This window comes from Haliotis rufescens, unplaced genomic scaffold (assembly GCF_023055435.1).
Source record: "Haliotis rufescens isolate VD_foot unplaced genomic scaffold, xgHalRufe1.0.p SCAF_15, whole genome shotgun sequence".
NCBI classification, from domain to species: Eukaryota; Metazoa; Mollusca; class Gastropoda; order Lepetellida; family Haliotidae; genus Haliotis; species Haliotis rufescens.
Window position 1 is genome coordinate 4,180,328 of NW_025963835.1, and position 25,275 is coordinate 4,205,602.

Sequence of the window (25,275 nt, forward strand, 5' to 3'; positions counted from 1 at the left end):
TGTTTTAACAATATAATCAGCAATATTCAAGCTTTATGCAACAGCTGCCAATAAATATTTAGATCTGGACCAGACAAACCAGTGATTAATATTATGAGCAGCGATCAAGCGGTCGGGTATGATGACACACACAGTCAACCAAGTCACCAAACCTGACCACCCAGTCCATGAACTTTAAGAATGTATTAGTTTGCTGTGGACCTATTGTAACCCGGAATCCCCACTGTATCTCCAAGGTTATAAGAGTGAAGGATCTACAGTAATTGTGTGACACTTAATCAGCCATGTCAGGGCTCGATTTAGCACACAAATTCAACCTATTATTGAAAAATGCATCCTAATATTTATGTCTACATGCACCAAGTGTATGTAAAGAAAGACTCAAATTAGTGTCTGACTAACCCATACTTGTCCACACACAATCGTTCTTTGAACACACTCCCAACCTTTCAACTTTATATTCCATGCGACATCACTAATCCCTGTGGGGGGCACGGGTGGCAGAGTCGTCTAAGGTGCACGAATCGCTGTGCAGAGTTGCATCCCTTGGGCAAGCCAGAAACCCATGATTGTGGGTTCGAATCCCGGTTCGCCCCGATTATGTTTCTAGGTTTGTCAGCACCATACCCGTACTCGTGGGTTTCACCAAAGTGGTAAACGTCTGAGACCTGCATCACTTGGACTTTCCTACCACATTAAGCTGACACGCCTTGATATAACTGGAATAATGTTAAAAAGCAGCGTTAAACCAAACTCACTCACTCACTCACTAATCCCCGTGTTACATGTTATTTGTCATGCTCTGTTAGGCTTGATGTCATCAAACTGTTGGTTCTTCAAGATAATGTGCATATGTTCCTGTAACATTTTATATTAATGCATCATTAATTTAACTTAATTTAACTGGGGGCCTAGTCAGCTCTTACAACAAGCATGAGGTACTGGGGACCTAGTCAGCTCTTACAACAAGCATGGGGTACTGGGGACCTAGTCAGCTCTTACAACAAGCATGAGGTACTGGGGGCCTAGTCAGCTCTTACAACAAGCATGGGGTACTGGGGACCTAGTCTGCTCTTACAACAAGCATGGGGTACTTGGGGCCTAGTCAGCTCTTACAACAAGCATGGGGTACTGGGGACCTAGTCAGCTCTTACAACAAGCATGGGGTACTGGGGACCTAGTCAGCTCTTACAACAAGCATGGGGTACTGGGGACCTAGTCAGCCCTTACAACAAGCATGGGTACTGGGGACCTAGTCAGCTCTTACAACAAGCATGGGTTACTGGGGACCTAGTCAGCTCTTACAACAAGCATGGGGTACTGGGGACCTAGTCAGCTCTTACAACAAGCATGGGGTACTGGGGACCTAGTCAGCTCTTACAACAAGCATGGGGTACTGGCCTCACTAAGTCACCTCCAGAACACAAACAGGGGGAAGGATAAGGGAAGTTACGGGCTCTATTTGTCCCACTGGAAATGTCAAAATTACTCAAAACTGTCTAATAAGAACTTTCAACGAGAATTACCAGACATGTCCAAATGGTTGACAACTAGCCTTTTCATCTTTTTCATACTTGCAGTTTTCAACTTTCAAGTGCACAAGGATGGCAAAAGTGTGAGAAGAATGCTGAAAATCAAGAGAAAACCTAACTACAAACAAATCTGTGACCCAAGATGAATTCTTTTACCATATGATTTAATTAACATCTCTTCAGAAAGTCAGTCTGTGTCAAAGACTTGCTCATCTTCAAATATTAAAATGTTTCCTGAATACCTCTACAAGCAGGATATTAGCACCTCTACAAGCAGGATATTAGCACCTCTACAAGCAGGATATTAGCACCTCTACAAGCAGGGTATTAGCACCTCTACAAGCAGGGTATTAGCACCTCTACAAGCAGGATATTAGCACCTCTACAAGCAGGGTATTAGCACCTCTACAAGCAGGATATTAGCACCTCTACAAGCAGGGTATTAGCACCTCTACAAGCAGGGTATTAGCACCTCTACAAGCAGGATATTAGCACCTCTACAAGCAGGGTATTAGCACCTCTACAAGCAGGGTATTAGCACCTCTACAAGCAGGATATTAGCACCTCTACAAGCAGGATATTAGCACCTCTACAAGCAGGGTATTAGCACCTCTACAAGCAGGATATTAGCACCTCTACAAGCAGGATATTAGCACCTCTACAAGCAGGGTATTAGCACCTCTACAAGCAGGGTATTAACACCTCTACAAGCAGGATATTAGCACCTCTACAAGCAGGATATTAGCACCTCTACAAGCAGGATATTAGCACCTCTACAAGCAGGATATTAGCACCTCTACAAGCAGGGTATTAGCACCTCTACAAGCAGGATATTAGCACCTCTAGAAGCAGGATATTAGCACCTCTACAAGCAGGATATTAGCACCTCTACAAGCAGGGTATTAGCACCTCTACAAGCAGGATATAAGCACCTCTACAAGCAGGATATTAGCACCTCTACAAGCAGGGTATTAGCACCTCTACAAGCAGGATATTAGCACACCTTTACCTTAACTATGCATTCAGTTTGGTTTTGAATCCAAAACTTGCAAGTGTGGATAAAGTCTAGTTTTTATTCATGAGTTCATCTGGTAAATGTCATAACAGTTTCTATGTCTTTGTTTGTTGTTTAACGCCGCACTCAGCAATATTCCAGCTATATGACGTCCGTCTGTAAATAATCAAGTCTGGACCAGACAATCTAGTGATTGATATCATGAGCATTGATCTACACAATTGGGATATGATGACATGCATCAGCCAAGTCAGCGAGCCTGACCACTCGATCCTGTTAGTCGCGTCTTACGACAAGCATAGTCGCCTTTTACAGGAAGCAAGGGTTGTTGAAGACCTATTCTTTCCCGGATCTTAACAATTTCTAAAAGTTTTACTTATTTCTTAAATCCTGCAGATCATGTTGGCTACAAAAAGCCCTTGGCATACCTTGTCCTTTACAATACGTTTAGCCCTAAATTTCTTTTAAATTCCTCATTATATACTTCTTTTAAATTTATCATGTCAAGTTGCCATGGTTACAGGCCAGGGATAATGGTGATGAATGGCTGCTGTGGGTGATACCTAGCATTAAGCTTTGCAAGAGGCGCTCAGTCAAGTGGGAGAGGATGAAATCTCACAGTTGAGCTATTGCCCTACCCTACAGGACACTGAATCAGCATGAGCTAACAGTGCTTGTCATTGTGTCAGTGAGCAGTTTTATAACAAATTCCATGCAAGCCTGATTCATTCATCGCACAGAAGTGAGGGACTGTTCAACAAAGTGATAATTATGTCCATTTAAGGTTTAGGGAGCCCTTGATTTTCTAGGAGAAGGCCTGAGAAATTCTCAAAAAAGTAATCTTACTCTTGGTTTAAAAAAAACCCCAACAATATATTCATTGGATATCTTCAAAAAAGTGTCATGGGTACCAACACATTGTCTCCTCCTTCCAGAAAAAAGAGAGCCACTAGGCTCTGTAGTTCACCCGAATTATGAAGAAATTATGCCAACCATGTTTAATCTAATCAGAATTCTGTGAGCTGTTTTTTGAGGCATCACAGCTGGGATCATTCATACAAAGTTTCAGGTCAATATGTATTGTAGTTTCGGAGTGAGTGAGTGAGTATGGTTTTACGCTGCTTTTAGCAATATTCAAGCAATATCACGGCAGGGACACCAGAAATGGGCTTCACACATTGTACCCATGTCGGAAATCGAACCCGGGTCTTCGGTGTTATGAGCGAACGCTTTAACCACTAGGCTACCTGACCACCATTGTAGTTTCAGAAGGCACATAAAAATGCCGTAAAACTAAAGCTCGGGGGGATGTGAAGGTCAAAAGGTGTAGCTTGATTACAAAAACTGTATTATACATGTATGACACTTTTCACACCACATACTTGCTGCATATCAAATTTCACAAAGAAACATGCAGGAATGGCTGAGTAATTGGCAAAAAACGTTTTCAAAACACTGTGGTAGCCATGCTTAATTTCAGTGAGCACTTTCAGAAACAAAGCTGGAATCATTCATGCAAATTTTCAACTCCGTAAAAGTTGACAAGATGGACAGACAGACAATCGGATAGACAGCCAGATGGCCCTTGGACACTTCGCAACAATATAAGCTCACTTAAAGAAGCAACAGGAAAAATGGTCTGTCTCTAACAAGAAAAACTCCCCAGAATATTACGTCAAATAATGTTAGAGTTATGACACTGACCAAGAAAAATATAATACATTCTTTCAATTACCTTTAACATTTTCATCTGGCCAGTTTAATTCTATATATTTTACAATTTTTGGTAACCTCATACAAATTGCTGAATGTGATGCATAATCACATTCACTCACCCTTTAATTCAGTGTACACCCAATAGAAACAATATAGAAAACAACCCTGCCCGAAAATCATAAAATACAAATTGACAAATTTCAACTTCAAAATTTCGCCTGCAAAGAGCACCAAGTCTTCCAATCCAAGTAAATATTATAGTAAGTAGTAGGTAAACAGTATGTCCACATTCTCCTGAGCAAAGTTTACACAGGCGTGAGGTGGGATCTTGATAGATTAGAGTCCTCGGGAGGATAGCAGCACTTGCTGATTGTACACAGAAAGGATAACGTGACCTCTCGGAAAATTGACCCTCTACTGCAGCAGCCGATCACTACCATTCCCAGCATGCACCTGTCTACAGTCAGCTGATGCCATTTTTATGGGTTTTTTAAAAAAATGATCAATGTGTCCAGCTGTCGGAAACAGAGTCAGAGGAAATCTAAACGTTGTATTGGGTGAACCGCTTCATTCTACATGATGGATATCAATATGATGGTTTGGGGGCCTTGACCTTACGAGTTGACAGTTTTTCACTTGTTCATATTTCTATTGATATTGGACACTTGATACTCTCAGTTAGTTTTACTATTGTTTATTATCAAGCTCATTAAACTCAAAAGCAAATTAAATAATGTTTTGACTGATTTTACTGGTTATCACAACTTTAGCCTGTCTTGCAAAATGCACTCTCTAGTTACAAAATATGCTTCAATTCCATCAATATTTGTTGAAAAAATTGTCTTGTATTAAATAGTACTTGGCCAATTTTAGATAATTTACCTTTGACCAACATAATATTGATGATGAGGGCTAGTCTGACTACCCACACATCAAATTTGTTCAAAATTAATATGTCAGAAACCAGGATGCCATTATGGATGACAGACGACCAGACATTGTCTGAGCCCTGGTGGTCTTTCATCAGTCTGCATCCTCGATTATCCAGGGTATTTTATTTCCATCATATTAAAATCAATATCCTGGATCCATTCACTACCCATCTTCCTGAGGCAAGGGAGTTAAGTGACTATAAAAGTCCAGTTTCCACCCTTGCCGACCTAGGCTAGAATTTCTGAGATATATTTTGGTTGGCCAAATGGTTCTATGCATAATCTAGTCAAAATCGTGTAAAGGAATTGACATTCAGTTCATAAATAACACAGCAACTTCCATGCAGAATTTGGTAGATTCCAGGACTTGCAAAGCATGTGTACTGTCACCTGGGTGTCAACAGATATTTTCTAAATTGTTTCAGGTTTCAACTTTTCTCGTTTTCACTCGGGTTCTATGGGGTTTTATGCGTCCCTTGTTTTATACCACGAGCCAAAGTGATGCATAAACCCCACGCACCCCTCGTGATCCTACTACAACTTACAATAACTACTTGTGGCACTATATCAAGAAAAAAGAAATTGTTTGCCACAAAAATAACATTTTTGCTATGTGTTTTTTAGAAAAAAATATTCTGGCTCATTCTTTTAATTAAAATTTTATCTGTAACAGTCCATATTTTCTTGTGTATATTACAGATTTTTACAGAAAATAGCAGCGCAGAAGGGACATGTCAATGCCCAGTAACAATTATCAGCGTTCCATAGATGTTTGTACTAACTTTGTTCCCTCTTGTTCGATCTCTGACAACAAATTTAACCTGTTTTCGAAGAGCCCAAAGCAGTCATTACAGCGAGTACGGTATGTGGTCCATCTATGTGGGTTATATGGACTGATATTCATTAATGTGTATGGCAACAAATTCCTGTGGAACAGGTGTTTCTTAACTAAAAATATTAATATCCCATCAATTATACATCTGACTATCACACATTGAATATCCCCATATTTAATGGTGTTTTGGCAATTGTGTACCGGCAACATATTTCAATTGTTAGGGGAACACATTTCATAGATACGTTTTATAGTATCACGTAAACAATGTCATTCATTATGACAAGCCACAGCCAGCTGTGTGTGTTCCCAATCAGGATCAGGACAAATTGCTGAGAGTGCTTTTAATAGACCCAGATCTTCTGTGTGGCGAGCAGGCACTTTAATCACTAAGCTACTCTACTGCCCCCAGTTTTGTATGAGGTCTATGTAAAAAATAAAACTCTGTTTGCCCTTGAAAATGAAAATGATATTGACTAAAGCCTTCAACCAAGGATATAAATTACAGAAACTGGAAATTGTAGCATTCAGCTGTCAACCTAGGGGCTGTAATTCTTTCAAACACTGATTTACACAGTGTCAATGTTTTAGGTTTGATATAGTGTAATTAGTTTTATAGCACACATAAAGCTCCAGGCTAGAATTGGTCTTCAGCAACCCATGCTTGTCGTAAAAGACGACTTAGGGGATTGAGTGGTCAGGCTGACTTGGTTGTTGCATGTCATCGTATCCCAGTTGTGTAGATGAATGCCCATGATGACAATCACCGGATTGTCCAGTCCAAACTTAATTATTTTCATACGCCATCATACAGCTGGAATATTGCTGAGTGCACCGTTAAACCAGAAACCAACAAGAATATATTATAGAGAGTGCATTAGAAAAATAATGTATTCAACATAATAGGCATATATTGAGTTTTTTGTTTTTGGGGGGATAAATATACAGAATTTGTATGTGCATGAATATAATAATCATAAGCATGGTCATGTTCCACAGTATAGTGAAAATAACTGTATGTAACCTTGGACTAAACCAACTTGAACTCCTGTCAGGATGTTAGACTTTGAACTCCTGTCAGGATGTTAGACTTTGAACTCCTGTCAGGATGTTAGACTTTGAACTCCTGTCTGCAGGAGATACCTGTGTCTAATCTTGTTTTCATTATCCCTGGCTATCAAGGTCAGAGACAGGCCTCAAAGTTTAAGTTTTTACCAAGTAGCCATATGGCTACAAGTATTTTTTTCCAGGTAGCCAGTGGTAAAAATCAAGAAGTCAAGCCAATATTGTAGGTAGCCAAAAGCATTTAAAATTATCTTTTATCAAATAACTATTATAATATGTACAAGTCATAGCACTAGTCTATGAATTGTACATTAGTGGAAACTGTACTTGAGTTTTGTTATTTGTGACTTGAACAATGATGCAATGTATGTTACTAGATTATATAGGTATATCCTTCCTTATCCAATAAACTATTAACAAAAGTAAAATACTAATTACATTAATATTTATGTATTTCGGTTCACTGTTGACTTTAGGAGGAATTATTTGCGAGTACAATTAGTAGCAGACATGTTTATTATTGTGTCTACATATGTGTATCAATAGAATTTTGAATCTATTTTGTAGCAATAGATACTTTTGAAGGTAGTCATTTGGCTACCTCTGAATTTTAGACAGTGGACAAATTCAAATTTAGGTCGCATTGGTGATCATTTTAGTCGCAACTTTGAGGCCTGAGAGGCAGCAAATGTGTTGACCTATCTTATAGGTGCTTGTGTCTCCTTCATCGAGTATGTCGATCAATTATCAGCTGTTGGTCAGCTGCTACTGTTTGTTTGTTGCTTAATGCCGCATTCAGCAATATTCCAGCTATATGATGACGGTCGGTAAATAACCGAGTCTGGACCAGACAACCCAGTGATTGACATCATGAGCATCTATCTAGGCAATACGGATTCTGCATAGCCTGACTACATGACATGACATGACATGACATGATAATCATGACAATAATGACTATAAAACCATAAAGCTATAATGCCTTAATTTACAGCAGCATAATTCTCCAATTCCTACTGAACACGACAGAGTGCATCTGATCTCAAGTAAATGTGTTCAAAGTCCAATGAATGTACATACATAAGAGGTCAGCTTCTTGAGATAATGAATGTGGAGACGGAGATAGGACACACATGTAACACCTGGATATCACATGTGCTCCCTGTACAAAGACTTCATCATCACTCCCAGCACAAACAGCCTCAACACTAGACTCACATTTAGTCCCAGGAATAAAATTATGTAATTTAAATATTTAGAGAGAGAAAATTAAAAAAACAAAATCCAAATGGAGCCCAGAATAATCCTTACTGAGGCAATCTAGACTTGCCAAATCATCCTAGACTTTAGCTGTCTTGACTCTTTTTTCAATTTTTATTCTCTCGGCTTTGAAAGAGAGACTACCTCAACACCTGGGTGAAAGACAATCAATGGCACTCTGGCAACATGTGTTTAAATTGATATATTAGATAATTCAAACTAGACAGTCTTTTTCTTTAAGTGTGAAAGACATATTAGCCAGATGTCCACATTCCAAATTTTGTCTTTTGGCCAAACCACTTGTTACATTTGTTGTTTTAAAACCATATTTGTTAATAGACCCCTGAATATCCGGGCTACAGGTGGCCAGGCCCACTGACTTGGTTGATGCATATCATCATATCCTAATTGTGTAGATCGATGCTCATGATGTCAATCACTGGATTGTCTTGTCCAGACTTGATTATTTACAGACTGTCATCATATAGCTGGAATATTGTTGAGTGTAGTGTTAAAAAAAACAAAAAACATATTATATATGTTAAATATTTGTGAATAGGACAAGATACAGAAATTGATATGGGATCCTATAACCTGATAACAGCCAATGGAAATCAACAATGATAAAATGGTCAATACAATATTTTTTACAAAAATATAATTCATAATTATTTCTTTATATATTTATAGGGAGAACCAAAAATATCCATATGTTTGTCTGCTTGCTGCTTAGCGTCACTTAGCAATATTCTAGTTAAACGAAGCACCTCAAATACTGCCCAGCTGTTTTACTGATCATGCTGATGCAACAGCCTGTAGAATGTTCATTGTTTGTTTGATCAATACAAACAAAGGCATTTCAGACATGACTGATATCAAACAACTATCAGGATTCCTTTATAGGAACACTATTAGATCGCAATCAGGACGAAACAAAGTATAGAGTAAAGTGCCTTCTACAAGTGTAGTAGCTTGATTAGAAATAATCAAGTTATCTTATGACAGAAAATTTACAGTTTCATGTACTACAAAGTTTTCTAAAATTAAGGAGGGGCATGTGACAAGACTCCAGAAGAGAGTCACATCTCAAAAATGGACTTAATGACCAGTTCTTAATGTAAATAATAAAAGATCTATCAATTAATGTATTGTTGTGGATACGCTTTTTCATTCCTGAGCACTGTAGCATGTACACTCAAAACATAGAACCATACATCTATATGTTTGCCAATCAGCAATATTCTAGTTAAACGAAGCCTGGCCTCAAATACTGCCCAGCTGTTCTACTGATGCAACGGACTGTAGAATGGTCATTGTTTGTTTAATCAATACAAACACAGGCATTTCAGACATGACTGATATCAAACAACTATCAGGATTCCTTTATAGGAACACTATTAAATTAGAATCAGAATGAAATAGAAAATGGAGTAAAGTGCATAATATAAGAGCATTAGCTTGATTAGGATTATTCTGGTTACCTTATGACAGAAAAGTTACATACTTTGATGTATGACAAAATTTCTAAAATTATGGAGGGGCATATGACGAGACTCCAGAAGAGAGCATAAACATGTTTACATGAAACAGAATATATCTGTGCTTCACAGAACAGAGTTAAATAAATATTATTCTAAGATTGACTTTGGCTATAAAATTTTAAATCTTATATGTGCCTTACATAAATGCTAACTGTATGTGAACAGGATGTTTTAGAAATTTCTTTGGTTTTTTATATAGATTATTTTTACTATTTGTAAAAGACTTAATCTTAATAAGCAGTTCTCTAATTTAGCCAGACTCTTCAAAATGGTGTTAAAAATACCAAGTTGATCATGTTGATACTTCTACACTATATAACAAAAGACGCACTCAGGTTTTTATATCTCGAAAATGAATTTAAACAGCCAGTTCTGAATGTAAATTAAAAAATTACCATTATATTGTTGAAGATACATCCTGTCATATCTGAGCACTGTAGCATGTACTCTCAAAGGGAGAACCAAACATATCTATGTGTTTGTTTGCTTGTTGCTTGGCCCCACGCAGTGATATTCCAATTATATGACAACAGCAAATAACGGTAAATAATGAAATCTGGACCACACAAACCAGTGATTGATGTTGTGAACAACGATCCACATTGTTGGGGCACAGTGACACACTATCACTCAAGCCACAGAGCCTGGATACCTAATCCATGATGTCGTACCTCTTACGACCAGCATAGATTTTAACAGGTAACTGCCACAAGGGCATATTGAATTGTAAGTCAGGATACACACTTACGGAACACACCTAAGGTATTTTAATAAGCTGGTTTGGATTTGGAGGTTTGGGCCATATTGAGATTAAAATTTTAAAAAGAGGTTCATTCACGCCCCCCCCCCCCCCCCCCCCCACCCACACATCCATCACTGGATCACTGGTCATAGACTGTCTTGTTGGGGATGGACCAGGAAGCTCCATACAAAAACACTCCTGTATCTATAACACCAAACATGCTAAATACATGTCGCATAAAGCGTCTTACAGTATCACTTACAAACCACAGCTCCAGATGAATATAATCAATGAACCCAGTTAACCCTTTCTATTTATAGACAGGCTTCTAATACAGTCTATCTTCTATTCATTTCATACACATTGAACAATAGCTTCAAAGCTATTCCAACGTCAACTTCCTGAAACAGGAGCTCTACATGTTTGCTTCAATGTCCTCAGGCATGTGTGAAAATGGGGAGGGGAGTCTAGACATCATTGATAGGATTTCCACAAACAGGTGGGATTGGGGACTGATGAACTAGAAATCAGGACATTCGTAGAGTATATAAAATTTAATTGGATACTGACAACCAAATTTGAACAATTCACACCTGAGAACTTTAAGTATTTAATAGATTACGGAAATACACATTGGTTTAGTATTAGATTACGAAAATACACATCCCATAATAACCTCTAAATTGTCATATATTTCTACTGATAGACCAAATTCCTATTGTTCATGGTTTCTTTTCATTTTGTGTATAATAAATAATAAATGTATATTTTGAGACCTCATATACATTTGGATACTAAGAATGATTAGAAATGTCACTAATGAATGTTCAAACCTTGTAAATACAAACTTCTATCTATCAAAATTGAAAATGTTTACATGAATATGTAAGTTCAACCACACAATTTTTCAATCAAAGACAAAACATTCAGTTACAAATAGAGTTACTTGCACAGATCCAAATTATTTTAAAAACAAGCTCTTTGAAAATCTTTAACATGATGATTGAAAAAAACCCAGAAAATCAGACACCCCCTTAAAAGTCTCAACCCCGAATTGCCACCTGACTGTGCACAATATAGACCTTGAACATGGTGACCACTGAAGCAAACATGAATCTTCAAAAACATTTATATACACATGACACAGCTCCAACAATGACTATTCCGTGCCCAGTCAACCGTGCGATGTCTATTACTGTCCATTCACATTTTGGCCAGCGCACTTTTATCGACTTGCTGGGTGGGCGTGTCGGCTCTTTGCCCCAGTCAGTTGGCATTCAGTGAAAAATCACCATTCTGTGCAAATACGGGTTTTAAGAAACGTTTGCAAAAAATATCTTTTACCCCTGCTACAACTGAATGTAACGACAGGCAAGCTATTAATTATTGACTTCGACTTCGTTCTGTGCGCAGCGTGGCGTTACGTCGCCAATGTAATCGAGGTCAACATCGATCCAAATTATGTCTCCTACTAACTTATACAACCACCGCAAGCACTTATTTTCTTGACAGTTGGAATTTCGGCATATAACAGCCACGATGTGACATGACCAATCGAGATGACACAGTCACGCTGTGGAAATCACATGTAAACAAATAAACGTGAACGGGTCACGATGCAATGCCAAGCTGTATAACTTTGTAACAAAATAATGTTCCACGCACCTGCTAAAATTCCCTTTAGTGTCTTGGCACCGCTTCTCGGTGCGGCTGCCATTTTACTCCCATCTCTCCCGTAGAAGGGGGACACAAGCCCCTGCGTTCCCCTGTCCATAGCGCTGTCAACTCAGTTGTGGCTGCATCAGTAATAACACTAGCGCGTCACCAGTTGCTCGTCCGATAATCACGCTAGCATTCAACGCCCTCTACACGTGGGAAATTCTGTGACCTAGTTCAAGGGTCATGGTGGGATATAGGTCATTTCCGGGACTTGCATCATTCAGAATCTATCGGAATCCTGTTTGAATTTGGTTGGATTTTCAGTAACAAAATGTGGCACACGGCTTCAGATGCAGGTGGCATATAATGTTTATCTTAAGAAATGTCTAGCAATTGTGAAAAAAAGTAGAAATGTTTCAAATTCACTCTTCGTGACAAATGTTGGACAAGACTATACAGCGATGTTCCGATTGAGCCGATGATACTCGTAAAAGATAGTAGATTCTTTAAAACATTTTCTGTCTTCATTGCTGTTCGAGTGCACTTCGATCGATCGCAAATCGGATTGTGCACAAAAACATTGACATTAAGAATAAAAATGGGTGCAGGCTAAAACGTCACCGATTTCAATAAAAGGCAGTTATATAATCTCCGTCTTTCATTGACATGCAAGTCATGCATGACCAATGTTTCTATATTTATATTTCATGCAGTCAGTTCATATATTTGTTGCAACTAAACAGATAGCTGTCACCAAGAGATAGGCACGGAAGCTCAAATGAATCGCCCTTCTCAGCTTGGGTAATCCCATACTACCGAGTACCGACACCAATTGTCCTTCTGCTTGGCTATACTAACCTGATTATTTGTTTATGAGTGAGTGAGTGAGTTTGGTTTTACGCCTCTTTTAGCAATATTCAAGCAATATCACGGCAGGGGACATTTGCTTATAAAAGTAGAGTTGGAATTTAAGCCGCTTTTGGCAATATTTCATCAATATCATGGCGGGGGACACCAGAAATGGGCTTCACACATTGTACCCATGTCGGGAATCGAACCCGGGTCTTCAGCGTGACGAGCGAACGCTGTAACCACTTGGCCACCCGACCGCCCCTAGTTAGAAAGAATCCTGCAAATCCTACCAAAACAAAATAATAAACACTGATATTAATTATGAGTAATTATTAACATTCAATTCCAATATAACAAAGACACGTCTATGAATTCGCCTTAAATTGTGTCTACGAGTTGGTAGAGTGGCTGCGGATTCACCGTTTCCCTTTTTTGTGTATATTTGCAGTTTATATTATCTCATTTTTAAAATCATATAATATAATTTAGAATAAACATTATTACTTAAAGACCAAATCTATTCAGCCCAGTTTGTCACAGTTATGTTAATGTAATGCGTATCTTAACTATCTCAGTTTAAACAAGTACAATTTGAATAAGCGTCTAAACAGATCACATATTGCTTCTAATTATTGCCGGATGCAGTTACAGTTACGCTACGTTTGTGTCCCAAACATAATAATAATCGTTTTCATTTGGTGACGACACGTGTAGATCCGGGTAGTTCAGCAACCCATAAACAAATCCATTATTAGGACTTTACAAAAATAGGTAAGTAGCCCTCCCCCAAATGCCTAAATCTTATTTTTTCATGGCCTAAGCTAAGTACATACAAAGTGTAACATATTCGCCGTAATAGACCCGTGAAGATTAGGGGATAGAATAGGTCTTCAGGAACCCATACCTTCTGTAAAAGGCGACTATGCTTGCCGTAAGAGGCGACTAACGGGATCGGGTGGTCAGACTCGCTGGCTTGGTTGATGCATGTCATCGATCCCAAATGTGTGGATCGATGCTCATGATATTAATCACTGGATTGTCTGGTCCAGACTCGATTATTTACAGACCGCCATCATGCAGCTGGAATATTGCTGAGTGAGGCGTTAAACAACAAACCAACAACATTTGGTGACAAAACCAAATTTGTTATGCCATTCTAAAATATAAATTGTGGCTGTTATGATTTTCTTCAATTAAAAGAGATCTGTAATATTTTTAACCTGGCACATTTATTTTGTCGTTTTTTTTAACCACGAGAGACACAATAAAATTATTTTATTTGGCTATAATAAAGCATTTTTCAAGAAAGTTTATTTCATGGAAGGGGTAAGAAAGGCTATCATAACATATACTACATAATTAAGCTGCGTAACAGGTATCATTTAAAACATGTGTTAACACACAAGAAATAACATTAAACCGCACCAGCAGCCATACTCCCAGCAGCTACAGTCGATTCTTATTAGTTGTAAAGCTAATAGTTTCACAACAACTTCCTGTTAACGCACGCGCAGTTTGCTGTAGCAACCACGGTTGCTAGGAAATCGCCACTGTCAAATAGGCTGGTAGAAAAGAGCACACTGTTTAGGTCAAATCGCCAGATATATTCGCGATCCGTTGGAAGTTTCCCGAAGTTTCAAGGTAATGTTTCTGATTTGATATCTCGTTCAACTTTCACCGGCTCTGGTATAGGAAACTTAAACACCGTTACTTTGCACAACCATTGTACAACTAGAAAGTACCGATAAAGGACTTTGTTTACATGGTTTAGCAAATTCACAACGATGACAATGTTGACTATAGGGGCGGCTTCAGTTATTATGTCCTATTTATTTAAAGTGTGGGGAAGATTTATTGACCTACTACAATATATACATTCTTTCTATCTAAAGACCAAAAAAGTAAAGCAATGCACACCACTTCACTAGATGTGCACTGGGGAAAAATGTTTTTGGGTTTCACAAACGCTTTTGTCCAAACAATAAGATGAAATATTTCTCACTGGTAATGGGCAGAGTTGACTGAATGTATTTTGTTTATTTTCAGACCCATCCTTTGAGAAGCCATGGCCAAGGTGGTTTCAGCCCCGTCACGCTTTGCTCACGAGGACTGGACTCGGTCTAACCTCACAAAATATGCAAATGCTGAAGTCGAAAGGGCAGCATCTGAGAGATTAGTTGAAGAATCAAAACGTTTAGCTGATGAAACAGAGAAAAGGACAGATAAAACTCAAAGGGATGTCAACAAGAAATTCGGTAAGAATTCAACTGACAATTATCCTTATAGTTAGGGAACGCTATAGAACTTTAAACAAATAACAGTGTTTATTTCTGTTCAGCTCACTATTCATGGTTTATTTTCATTTGCCCCCTTATCATCATAACCATAGGTTTTTATACTGGTTCTAATGATGTGGTATATAATCTGTTGTTGCCAATGTGTTAACATGGCTTTAAAATCATGTTTTCTGTACAGTGTATTACAGTTTAAATAGAAAGTAGAATAAATTATTAAATCACAGCACACACATTTATACTAGTTTGAATGAAAACTAATTCTAGTACATATTCCAGGTAGCTGAGGATGATTCTAATTATTATCAAAGCCAAAGAACAATGATAATTATAATTTCAAGAGCCTTATGACAATGACAACAAGAAAACTGTGTTATCACTATCCCCTGCTATGGGGCAGATTAGAATGTTGTTTGTTCATATAGTAGTGAATAGGAACTGTAAAAAAAAAAGAGTCCTTTCTAGCCTTAAGAAGAGATAGGCACTAGGGTCCTTTTATGTCATCAGAAAAATGTATAAATGTGAAATTAATATATACAAAAGGCCCATTCTCTGAAAAAACTCTGTTCCTATTACCCCCGCACCACTTTGAGGCATGGAATAATAATCTTTCACAGAGCCTGTTGGCAGCCATCTTGATCATGCTATTAAATCATTCACATTGCCTTAACAATAGGTTTCAAAATGTTAGTCCACTAGATTGATACTACCGGTACTAAACTTCAGCCATGTGAAGATTCCCAGTTAGAACAGGTTTTTAGCAACCTGGCCCGTGAAGATCAGGGTTAGAATTGGTCTTCAGCAATCCATGTTTGTCGTAAGAGGCGACTAACAGGATTAGGTGATCAGGCTCACTGATTTGGTTGATGCATGTCATCATATACCAATTGCGTAGATCGATGCACATGATATCAATCACTGAATTGTCTGGTCCAGACTCAAATATAATTATTCACAGACCGCTGTCATAAAGTCGAATATTGCTGAGTGCGACATTAAGCAAAAAACAATAAAAACAAACATTAGCAACCTATGCTTGTCATAAAGGATGACTTTCATGATCTGATGGTCAGGCTTTCTGACTTGGTAGATTCATATCCAAATTGCATAGAACATTTCTCACGATGGCAATCACTGCATTGTCTGGTCCAGACTCAAATATAATTATTTACAGACCTACAGAATAGCTGGAATACTGCTGAGTGCGGTGTTAAACAGTGCAGCATTAAACAACAAACAAACAAGACAAAAGTAAACATTAGGATTAAGTGCCATTTCCGTGTGGACTACCACTTTTACCAATGGGTAGATGGCAACTCTGTAGCAGATCAATATGCAGACAAGAGAAAATGTATCTAAATTCCTTTCCCTGAAATCTTCAATGACAATGATTATTATTCCAATAGTCTTATGACAGTGATGATTATGACTGACAGAGCAGCGCCTGGATGACATCAAGTACTGGAAGAAGGAGCTTGACGACAAGCTTGACAGTCTCGCGACGGAGGTTGACAGTCTGCAGACCTTCAAGACCCGAGTGGAGAAAGCACTGGAGGCTACAGAGGAACCCCTGCATATAGCAAGGCAGTGTCTCATCAACAGGTAGGAACATGGAGCTGTTTATACTACCATATTCGACGTAATAATCGCCCTGCTCTAATAAGTGCCCACAGCAATATTTCCTAATATATTGGCTGGTGAACAATCCCAATTAGCACCCCTTCCAATTGATCAATGTACACAAGACTTATTTATTCGTGTATAATACACACTTGTGTGTTATATGCGCCCTTAATTATGGGCAATTAAATTCTGGAAAATATATCTGTTGTACATAAACATTTCAGGCTGTCAGTACAAACCACGAAATTTATCTTTCAACTGTTTTTCTCACCAAAATAATATTCTAATAAGAGCCCCCTATTTCTAATTTTGAGAGCACCCTGGGCGCTTATTACGTCGAATAAGGTAATGCTTTTGAGGACTGATAGTTTATAGATATTTCAACAAATAGGAAAGGTAGGTCGAAATAACAATAAATATATCTCATTATTTTTTAGTTTGCATGATTTTGTTTCGTATGGTCAGTTAATGGGTTAAATATAAATACCAACTCTCTTTGACTGTGTTTTTGGAGTAATATTTGTTTAGTTGTTTTAAAAGCAGGAAACCAAAACCTCGTTCGGCCACGTACCCATTGTTCTTTAATCCTGGAATGATTTCACCGAGGATGGAACCATCTGCATTAGCATGGTTTCCCTGAGCACACCCATGTTAGAATAGAACCCATGCTTGTCATAAGAGGCGACTAACAGGGTTGGATGGTCAGACTCGCTGACTTGGTAGATGCATATCATCGTATCCCAATTGTGTAGATTGATATTCATAATTAATCATCCAGGTACTCGGGTCTGATTAAAAGTCAGTAATGGAACAGATGTTTACTATGTGGATTGCTTCTGCAGAGAAAAGCGCTTTGGGATCGACTTGGTCCATGATGATGTGCAGAAGGAACTGATCAAGGAGGTGGAGACAATCGAGGGAGTTCAAGCCCTCCTCAGACGCACCCTCGAACAGGGCACTGAGCAGATCAGGTGAGTTGTCTCCCTTGCACAGTTATGAGCCTACCAGCCAGGACATGTTGTAAACATCATTGTAGATTTTTCAGATTTCCTTTATAGAAGTTTCTTTTATTCTGTTTTAAAGTGCTGGATATTTAATATTTTAACAGTGAGTATCTTTTTATGCTCTTTTAGCAATATTCTAGCAACCTGAAATGGGCTTCGCACACTTTACCCATGTGGGGAATTGAACCTTGACTGGTTGATTGACAAGAGGACACTTCAATAACTAGGCTTCTCCACTGCCCTTTTTTAACAGTGACATGTATATGTATATGCTTGTGACAGAGAGCTTTGTACTAAGAAATTAGGTATTGAATGTTGAGTTCCTGTTTTTTCTTTTATGAATATCAGGATGCAGCAATCTGTCACAAGCACTGGTGTTCTTGCAATCTAAAATGTGTGTATTGTTTCAGACTGAACCGCAAATCGCGTTACCAGTTGGAGAAAGATCTGAAGGATAAGTTCTCCTCCATGAGCATCGATGAGTACTGTCAGAATCTCCGCAACAACTCAGCCAACCTCAGATACAAGGAGGGCACCGCCAAGATCGAGGCAAAGTAGGTGTTGGTGTACACACTATACAGCTAAGGCCTGGATTTCACAGAAAAGTAGCTTTAATGAATCAATACCGGGCATACTTGGAAATACAGCTTTCTTTTCGAGGGAATTTATGTACTGGGTTGGCAGTATGCAATTTAGCAAGAGCTGTACATATGATAACATATAGTATAAGGGTAACGCTATTTTTCAGGGCATCATCATTTGCAGAAGCCTGAGGTCTTCAATTAACTGCCTGACGAAGGAGGGCAGTTGAAAAGACCGAGGGCTTCTGCAAATGACAATGCCCTGAAAAATAGCGTTATCGTTATTATAGCTAAAATGGATGGAATTTGTTATCATATAAAAAGAAACAACAATATCGGTTTTGAAACATTTACTGCAATCAACACGAATGTCACTGACCCACTTTTACAAATATGGAAACGTCATAGAACAAACCAGATGACGTCACTATTGAACGTGACGTCACGTATCCCTATCCTATGACGTCACCTTACAACGGGCGTGATAATGGCCCGTCGTCAAGTAATATGAGGGCATTATCAAGTTACAGTGGCCCGCGCATTCCTGATAACACGCAGGCGTTTTAATGATAATTCTATCCATTTTAGCTATAAAATATGATAACCCATGTGTTTATGATAATACTTTCAAAAGTCTTAAAACTGAATTTATGCTGTGAATTGAGGAAAAGCAATAGCAACAACTGTAGTCCAATTGATTAAAGATATATGAAACTCCAAATTTCCATACTGGAATGGTCTTGCATCACCAATGTTACACCTCCAGTCTATTAGAACAAATATTTGCTACCATATGGTTCAATTAAGGAAGTCATGTGTCTATCACCATCACTTTATCACACATGTAATTTGATTGGATGGCTATTTTCAGCATGGTGTTATTTAAACATAAGTATGCAATGCTAGCGAGTATGCAATGCTGGGTCTTGGATATTTATAATAACAGAGCTGAGATAGTTTACGCCGGCTAATCTAAGATGAGAATTATTTATTTAACCATTTCCTAACATGAGTTATCCCCCTTGAACAGTTCCGTTACACCAGAGGACTGGCAAGATTTGCCTCGATCTTGGATATTTATAATAACAGAACTGAGTTTACACTGGTTAATCTAAGATGAGAATTATTTATTTAACCATTTCCTAACATGAGTTATCCCCCTTGAACAGTTCTGTTACACCAGAGGACTGGCAAGATTTCTCGAATGCCAACATTGAGCAGGCAGAGCGTGAGAGACAGAGCTCTGTGGATCTGAGGTCTCTGGTCGACGGTATCCTGCAGCAGTCCTCCAATGACATGCAGAAGCAGTGTGAGGCTGTTGACCTGGCCTTCAGCAAGCGCATTGCGGAAACCAAGGACACCAAGGGCAAGCTGGAGGACCATCTTAACAAGGTACTGGAGGCCTTTCTTAGAGCAAGTCTTATCAGGACCCTGGCTAAACAACCACAACATGGCAGAACAGTGATATTCAGGCTGGATCTGAACATTTTCTTACATTAGGTTACAAACCTGTTATTGTGAAGATTCTCCCAAAGCTATGATCTATTCTGATTGGTCAATCAGGGATTTCAAATTAAAAAGGTTTCTGGTAATTCAGGTTTCAATAGAAAAAACATATCTGTTGGCCTGGCATTTTCAAAACTGTATATTAATATATATAAATGTTTTTAATGGCCTTGTATTGCAAACAATAATATTGAACCATTTCCATCTCCAGGTTCTTGCCCAGATCAAGGAAATCGAAGAGAACATCTCGCGCCTCATGAAAGCCATCGCTGACAAGGAATCCCCACTAAAACTGGCTCAGACACGTCTTGACACCCGCACAAACCGACCCAACGTGGAACTGTGTCGCGACCATGTGCAGTACCGCCTCATCGAAGAAGTTGGGGAAATCGAGGAATCTGTTGGACGTCTCCAGGAACGTCTTCAGCATTCCCAAGATTCCCTCAAAGGACTCATTCGTAACCAGCTGTCGTTGGAAGAGGATATTCAGGTCAAGGCCAACACCCTGTTTATTGATGAAGTCGAGTGTATGGGTATGAGGAAGAGCATCAACATTCAGAGTTATTGAGGGTCGCACTAACAGTTATGTTCATTAATATTTTCACTCGGACATCGTTTGGAATTATGAATTTGCATCTCCGATATATGCCCCTTTGTTAAAGATTACAAACTGTACCATTGAAATTCTATTCATTTTTAATATTTGGTCAAGAAACAGCATAAAAGTCAATTTGAGGTCACTGCTTTCAATGTTTACATGTTCTTGATATTGAGTAGAAATGTCACATTTGAGAAAATTATTCATATCTGTAACACTCTTTTGTGGTCAACATTATTTTTTTAATTATGTTGAGCTTTAATGGAACATTTACTCAGTTCAGTTGACAGATCTTGACACCAAATGATTCTGTTTCCAAAGTTTTAAAGAGTTTGTCATCATGGTTCTGTTCTAGCAATACTACCATTGAACAAGTTTATGCATTAACCTGAGAATGTAACTGTGAATTTATGATATCACCAGGTACTGCATCTATTGTCCAGTGCTTATCTTAAACTGTGATGAAGATTTATTTTGCCAGTGTACACTTTATATAGCTGTACATTTTGTCAGTATATGTATTCTGTGAATTTACATGTTATCACAATCGTAGGTAATAAACCTGGAATTTAACTATGCACTTTTAGTTGTTTTTGTATGAATTGAGATGAGGTGTGGAACCAACACTAGGTCATACCACATCAATGAGCGTAAACAGGCGGTGGGGTAGCCTAGAGGTTAAAGCATTCGCTCACCACTCTGAAGACCCGGGTTCAAATCGCCACATGGGGACAATATTGAAGCCAATTTCTGGTGTCCCCAGCCCTGATATTGCTGGAATATTGCTAGAAACAGTTTGAAATCATCCTCAAGCTTCAGCAGTGTTCGAAGGGTCAGTAGCTCGCCTTCAGGTGAAGTCTTTTAAAAGGAATATTTTATTTTTTTTGAAAATAGCTACAAAGTGACATGGGGACAGGGGCAAAACAAGGAACTAAATTAGTTTGACCTAATGTTAATGAGGGGCGGTCGGGTAGCCTAGTGGTTAAAGCGTTCACTCGTCACGCCAAAGACCCGGGTTCGATTCCCGACATGGGTAAAATATGTGAAGCCCATTTCTGGTGTCCCCCGCCGTGATATTGCTGGAATATTGCTAAAAGCGGCGTCAAACCATACTCACTCACTCACTCACTAATGTTAATGATAACAATATCTTATATAAATATCCAATTCTATCCCTGAGAAAAAATCAAAATCAGAAAGGTAAAGGATGCCAAGGGTGTAAAGTGTCAGAACTTGATTGGCAAACTAAGAAATGTTAAATTAATCATTGTATCACAGAAGAATATAAGAAAGACTAGCTGCACAATAAACAGCAAACAACAATAAAGAATGAAGTGTGATTTATTTCACGATAAAACATTGTTCTATCATGTCATTTCTGGAGATTCGAACATGCACCTGCACCTGCAACTTGATGTCGTGTATTGGACAACATTATTTTTGAGAGGGGAATGTCTTGTGAGTTGTTCCCCTTAGATGTAGCTTGCCAACACAGATAAACGGGATGGCTAAACGATCACATCCAAAAGCGGGAGAGATATGACCATTAGTATTGGAAGTAAAGGTACAGGTGAGGATTGTGAGAATGTACCGGAAATATCCACCTGTTCCAAATATGGACTTGTCCGACAATGCCGAGGTTGGATTTTATTGAGGGAGTCATTATTAAAATATGGGTAAATATTTTAAAGCTTGTACAATTATCATCACCCTTAAAGAGACTGTAAATAATGTGTGATATATCATATAAGAGATTCTTAAGTAAAAGGATGTATCATAACCTTGTCCAGCAATAACCAGTTAATTTTGGGCAGAATAGGTGACCACCATGATGAAGAGGCCGCTGAGAATCTGGTTGTCACATTGTGTGACTCACCTGTTTGACTTACGCCCCGATGGCTCATGCTGTTAACCACTGGCAAGCCTGGCCTAGACTTGTTGATTCACGGAGTGAGTTGGGCTTAACACCGCTTCGAACAATATTCCAGTTACATGTATATCAGGCATGTCAGCTTAATATGGGAAGGAAAGTGATGCAGGTCTGAGACATTAACCACTTTAGGTTACCATGCCCCCTTCGTGGTCTTGTGGTAGAGCGTCCGCCCGGAGAGCGGAAGGTCTGGGGTTCGATCCCCGGCCGCGTCATACCAAAAGACGTTAAAAGATGGTACTTGTTGTTACCCTGTCTTGCGCTCGACATTAAGGGGCTAAAACAAGGACTGGTCGGCTCGGAGTCAGTATACTGTGTCTGAGTGGGGTATTCATGTTAAACTGCGGCATGGTATCTCAGTGACTTAGCACTATAAATCGGCATCAGTCCGGACTAGTACAAGCAGCCACACAAACACACACACGTGCATGCACGTCGCTGCAAGTGCAATAATCTTGGACGCGACGTTAAACCCAATTTCACCTCACCTCACCTTTAGGTTACCACCAAGGGATGCAACTCTGCACAGCAAATTGTGGTGCCTTAGATAACTGGGCCACCCGTGCCCATCACAACACCCCAGAACATTGTAGAAGTGTGTATCTATTGTTTCTATTGTTTCAAAATAAAATGAGCATTAAATGTATGACAAATGAAGTCAAAATATGATACAATTTTGAGTAAACATGCAAGAATATATGCTTATTGTCAAATTTTTCTCAAATCTTCTCCCCGTGTTGATATTGCTTGAATATTTCTAAAAGCGGCGTAAAACTATACTCACTTACCCTAATTACCACCAAGGGACACAAAGTGAATTTGCAGCGGCTTAGATGCAGGGGCCACACTTGCACACGGCTGAGTGAGTGAGTGAGTGTGAGTGAGTGAGTGAGTGAGTGAGTGAGTGAGTGAGTGAGTGAGTGAGTGAGTGAGTGAGTGAGTGAGTGAGTGAGTGAGTGAGTGAGTGAGTGAGTGAGTGAGTGAGTATGGTTTTTCGCCGCTTTTAGAAATATTCGAGCAATATCAAGGTGGGGAGGACACCAGAAATGGGCTTCACACATTGTACCCATGTAGGGAATCGAACCCAGGTCTTCAGTGTGACGAGTGAATGCTTTAACCACTAGGCTACCCGACCACCCCTCGGCTGACGTGACACCCGAGGACTGGTGTTCGTTGTTTAAGGCTGAACTCAGCAATATTCGAGCACCAGTGCGGACTGGGGTACAACAACACTCATATCAGGATAATGCACAATAACAAACATACTAAATTTGACAAAATGTTTATTAAATGTGTGAAAATATAAATCTTTTGCTCACGATAAATTAATAAATTAGGCTTACATGCATGATAAGGAATCAGGCAACAAACAACGATGTAAAATACACACTTCATACAGTCAACATACAAGCTACAATCAAAGAATTTTACAATCTGTATGAAATGGAAAATCCTAGAAGAATCAGATCTTTTGCTCCCACACGTACCTTCCTGCATCCCACAGGAGGTTGTATAAGCAAGAAAATCATTCAAAGCAGCATATGTTACTTCTGTATTCAAACATAAACAGTCAGTTCCATGTGGCAATAATAAAGGATCTGCTCAATTTCTTGAGGAGACACACCCTATCTCCTCTGACTGCCAAGGCATCTACACCCAAAAGGGAGCACTATCGAAAGAAAACTTGCGTTTTGTGTTGTTTTTCTTTTGTTAAGATCAATGTTTCTGACCAAGGGAGGAAAGAAATTATGCCAAACTGTTTTAGAATGCTGATAGCTCAAGATTGGCTCAAGTACCAATGCATCCTTCACTGATATTGGTCTTTCAAAGCTTTACCAGAGTAAAAGATTTGATTCTAATGAAATGGATTAAGGAGCCTTGGAAATAACTAAGGCTTTACATAATTACTTGGTTTACAAATTTTTCACAAATGTTGAATTAAAAGAAATTATCCTTTCTGACGAGAAGCAGCCAATTGTCTTTACTATTCATGCCATTTTCCTTTAACCATTGATGAAAAACAAAATCAAAATTAGGAATCCCACACATAAAAAAAAATAGACTTACACTTTACACAAATTGTGCTTGTATGTTAATGCCGCACTCAGCAATACTGCCACTATGTGATGACAGCCTGTAAATAATCAAACCTGGACCAGTGATTGATATTGTGAGCAACGATCCACGCAGTCAGGGTACAATGACATGCAATCAACCAGCAAAGCTGTCCATCTCACCAAGCCCGTCCACCTGATCCATTTGGCTGCAACCCGTGAAGATCCGGGGTAGAATAGGTCTTCAGCAACCCATGCTTGCTGTAACAGGTGACTATGCTTGTCGTAAGAGGCGACTAACAGGATTGGGTGGTCAGGCTCGCTGACTTGGTTGATACATGACATCGATCCCAATGGATCTATGCTCATGATATTAATCACTGAATTGTCTGGTCCTGACTCGATTATTTACAGATCGCCATCATATAGCTGGAATATTGCTGTGTGTGGCGTTAAACAACAAACCAACCAACCAACCAACCATTTGGTTGCCTGTTAGGACCAGCATAGGTTGCTGGGGACCAACTGTAACCCAG

At 38.9% G+C, this 25,275-nt stretch overlaps 2 protein-coding genes across 2 annotated transcripts in view; one reads left to right on the forward strand and one right to left on the reverse strand.

The window, feature by feature from the left end:
* LOC124134949 (tricarboxylate transport protein, mitochondrial-like) overlaps positions 1–12,531 on the reverse strand; it is a 46,944-nt gene extending 34,413 nt beyond the window's left edge. Inside the window, exon 1 of the mRNA XM_046500069.2 lies at positions 12,304–12,531. Within this exon, the coding sequence (XP_046356025.1) occupies positions 12,304–12,412 (109 nt within the window). The 5' untranslated portion in view covers positions 12,413–12,531. The remainder of the gene's footprint in view (positions 1–12,303) is intronic.
* Positions 12,532–14,642: 2,111 nt separating this feature from the next.
* Positions 14,643–21,333, forward strand: LOC124134950 (tektin-1-like). The gene is made up of 7 exons (XM_046500070.2): positions 14,643–14,790; positions 15,196–15,404; positions 16,880–17,045; positions 17,909–18,037; positions 18,481–18,624; positions 19,821–20,043; positions 20,369–21,333. Exons 2-7 carry the CDS (start codon positions 15,215–15,217, stop codon positions 20,723–20,725), a joined length of 1,209 nt encoding a protein of 402 aa, XP_046356026.2. The 5' UTR covers positions 14,643–14,790; positions 15,196–15,214; the 3' UTR covers positions 20,726–21,333.
* Positions 21,334–25,275: the final 3,942 nt, after the last annotated feature.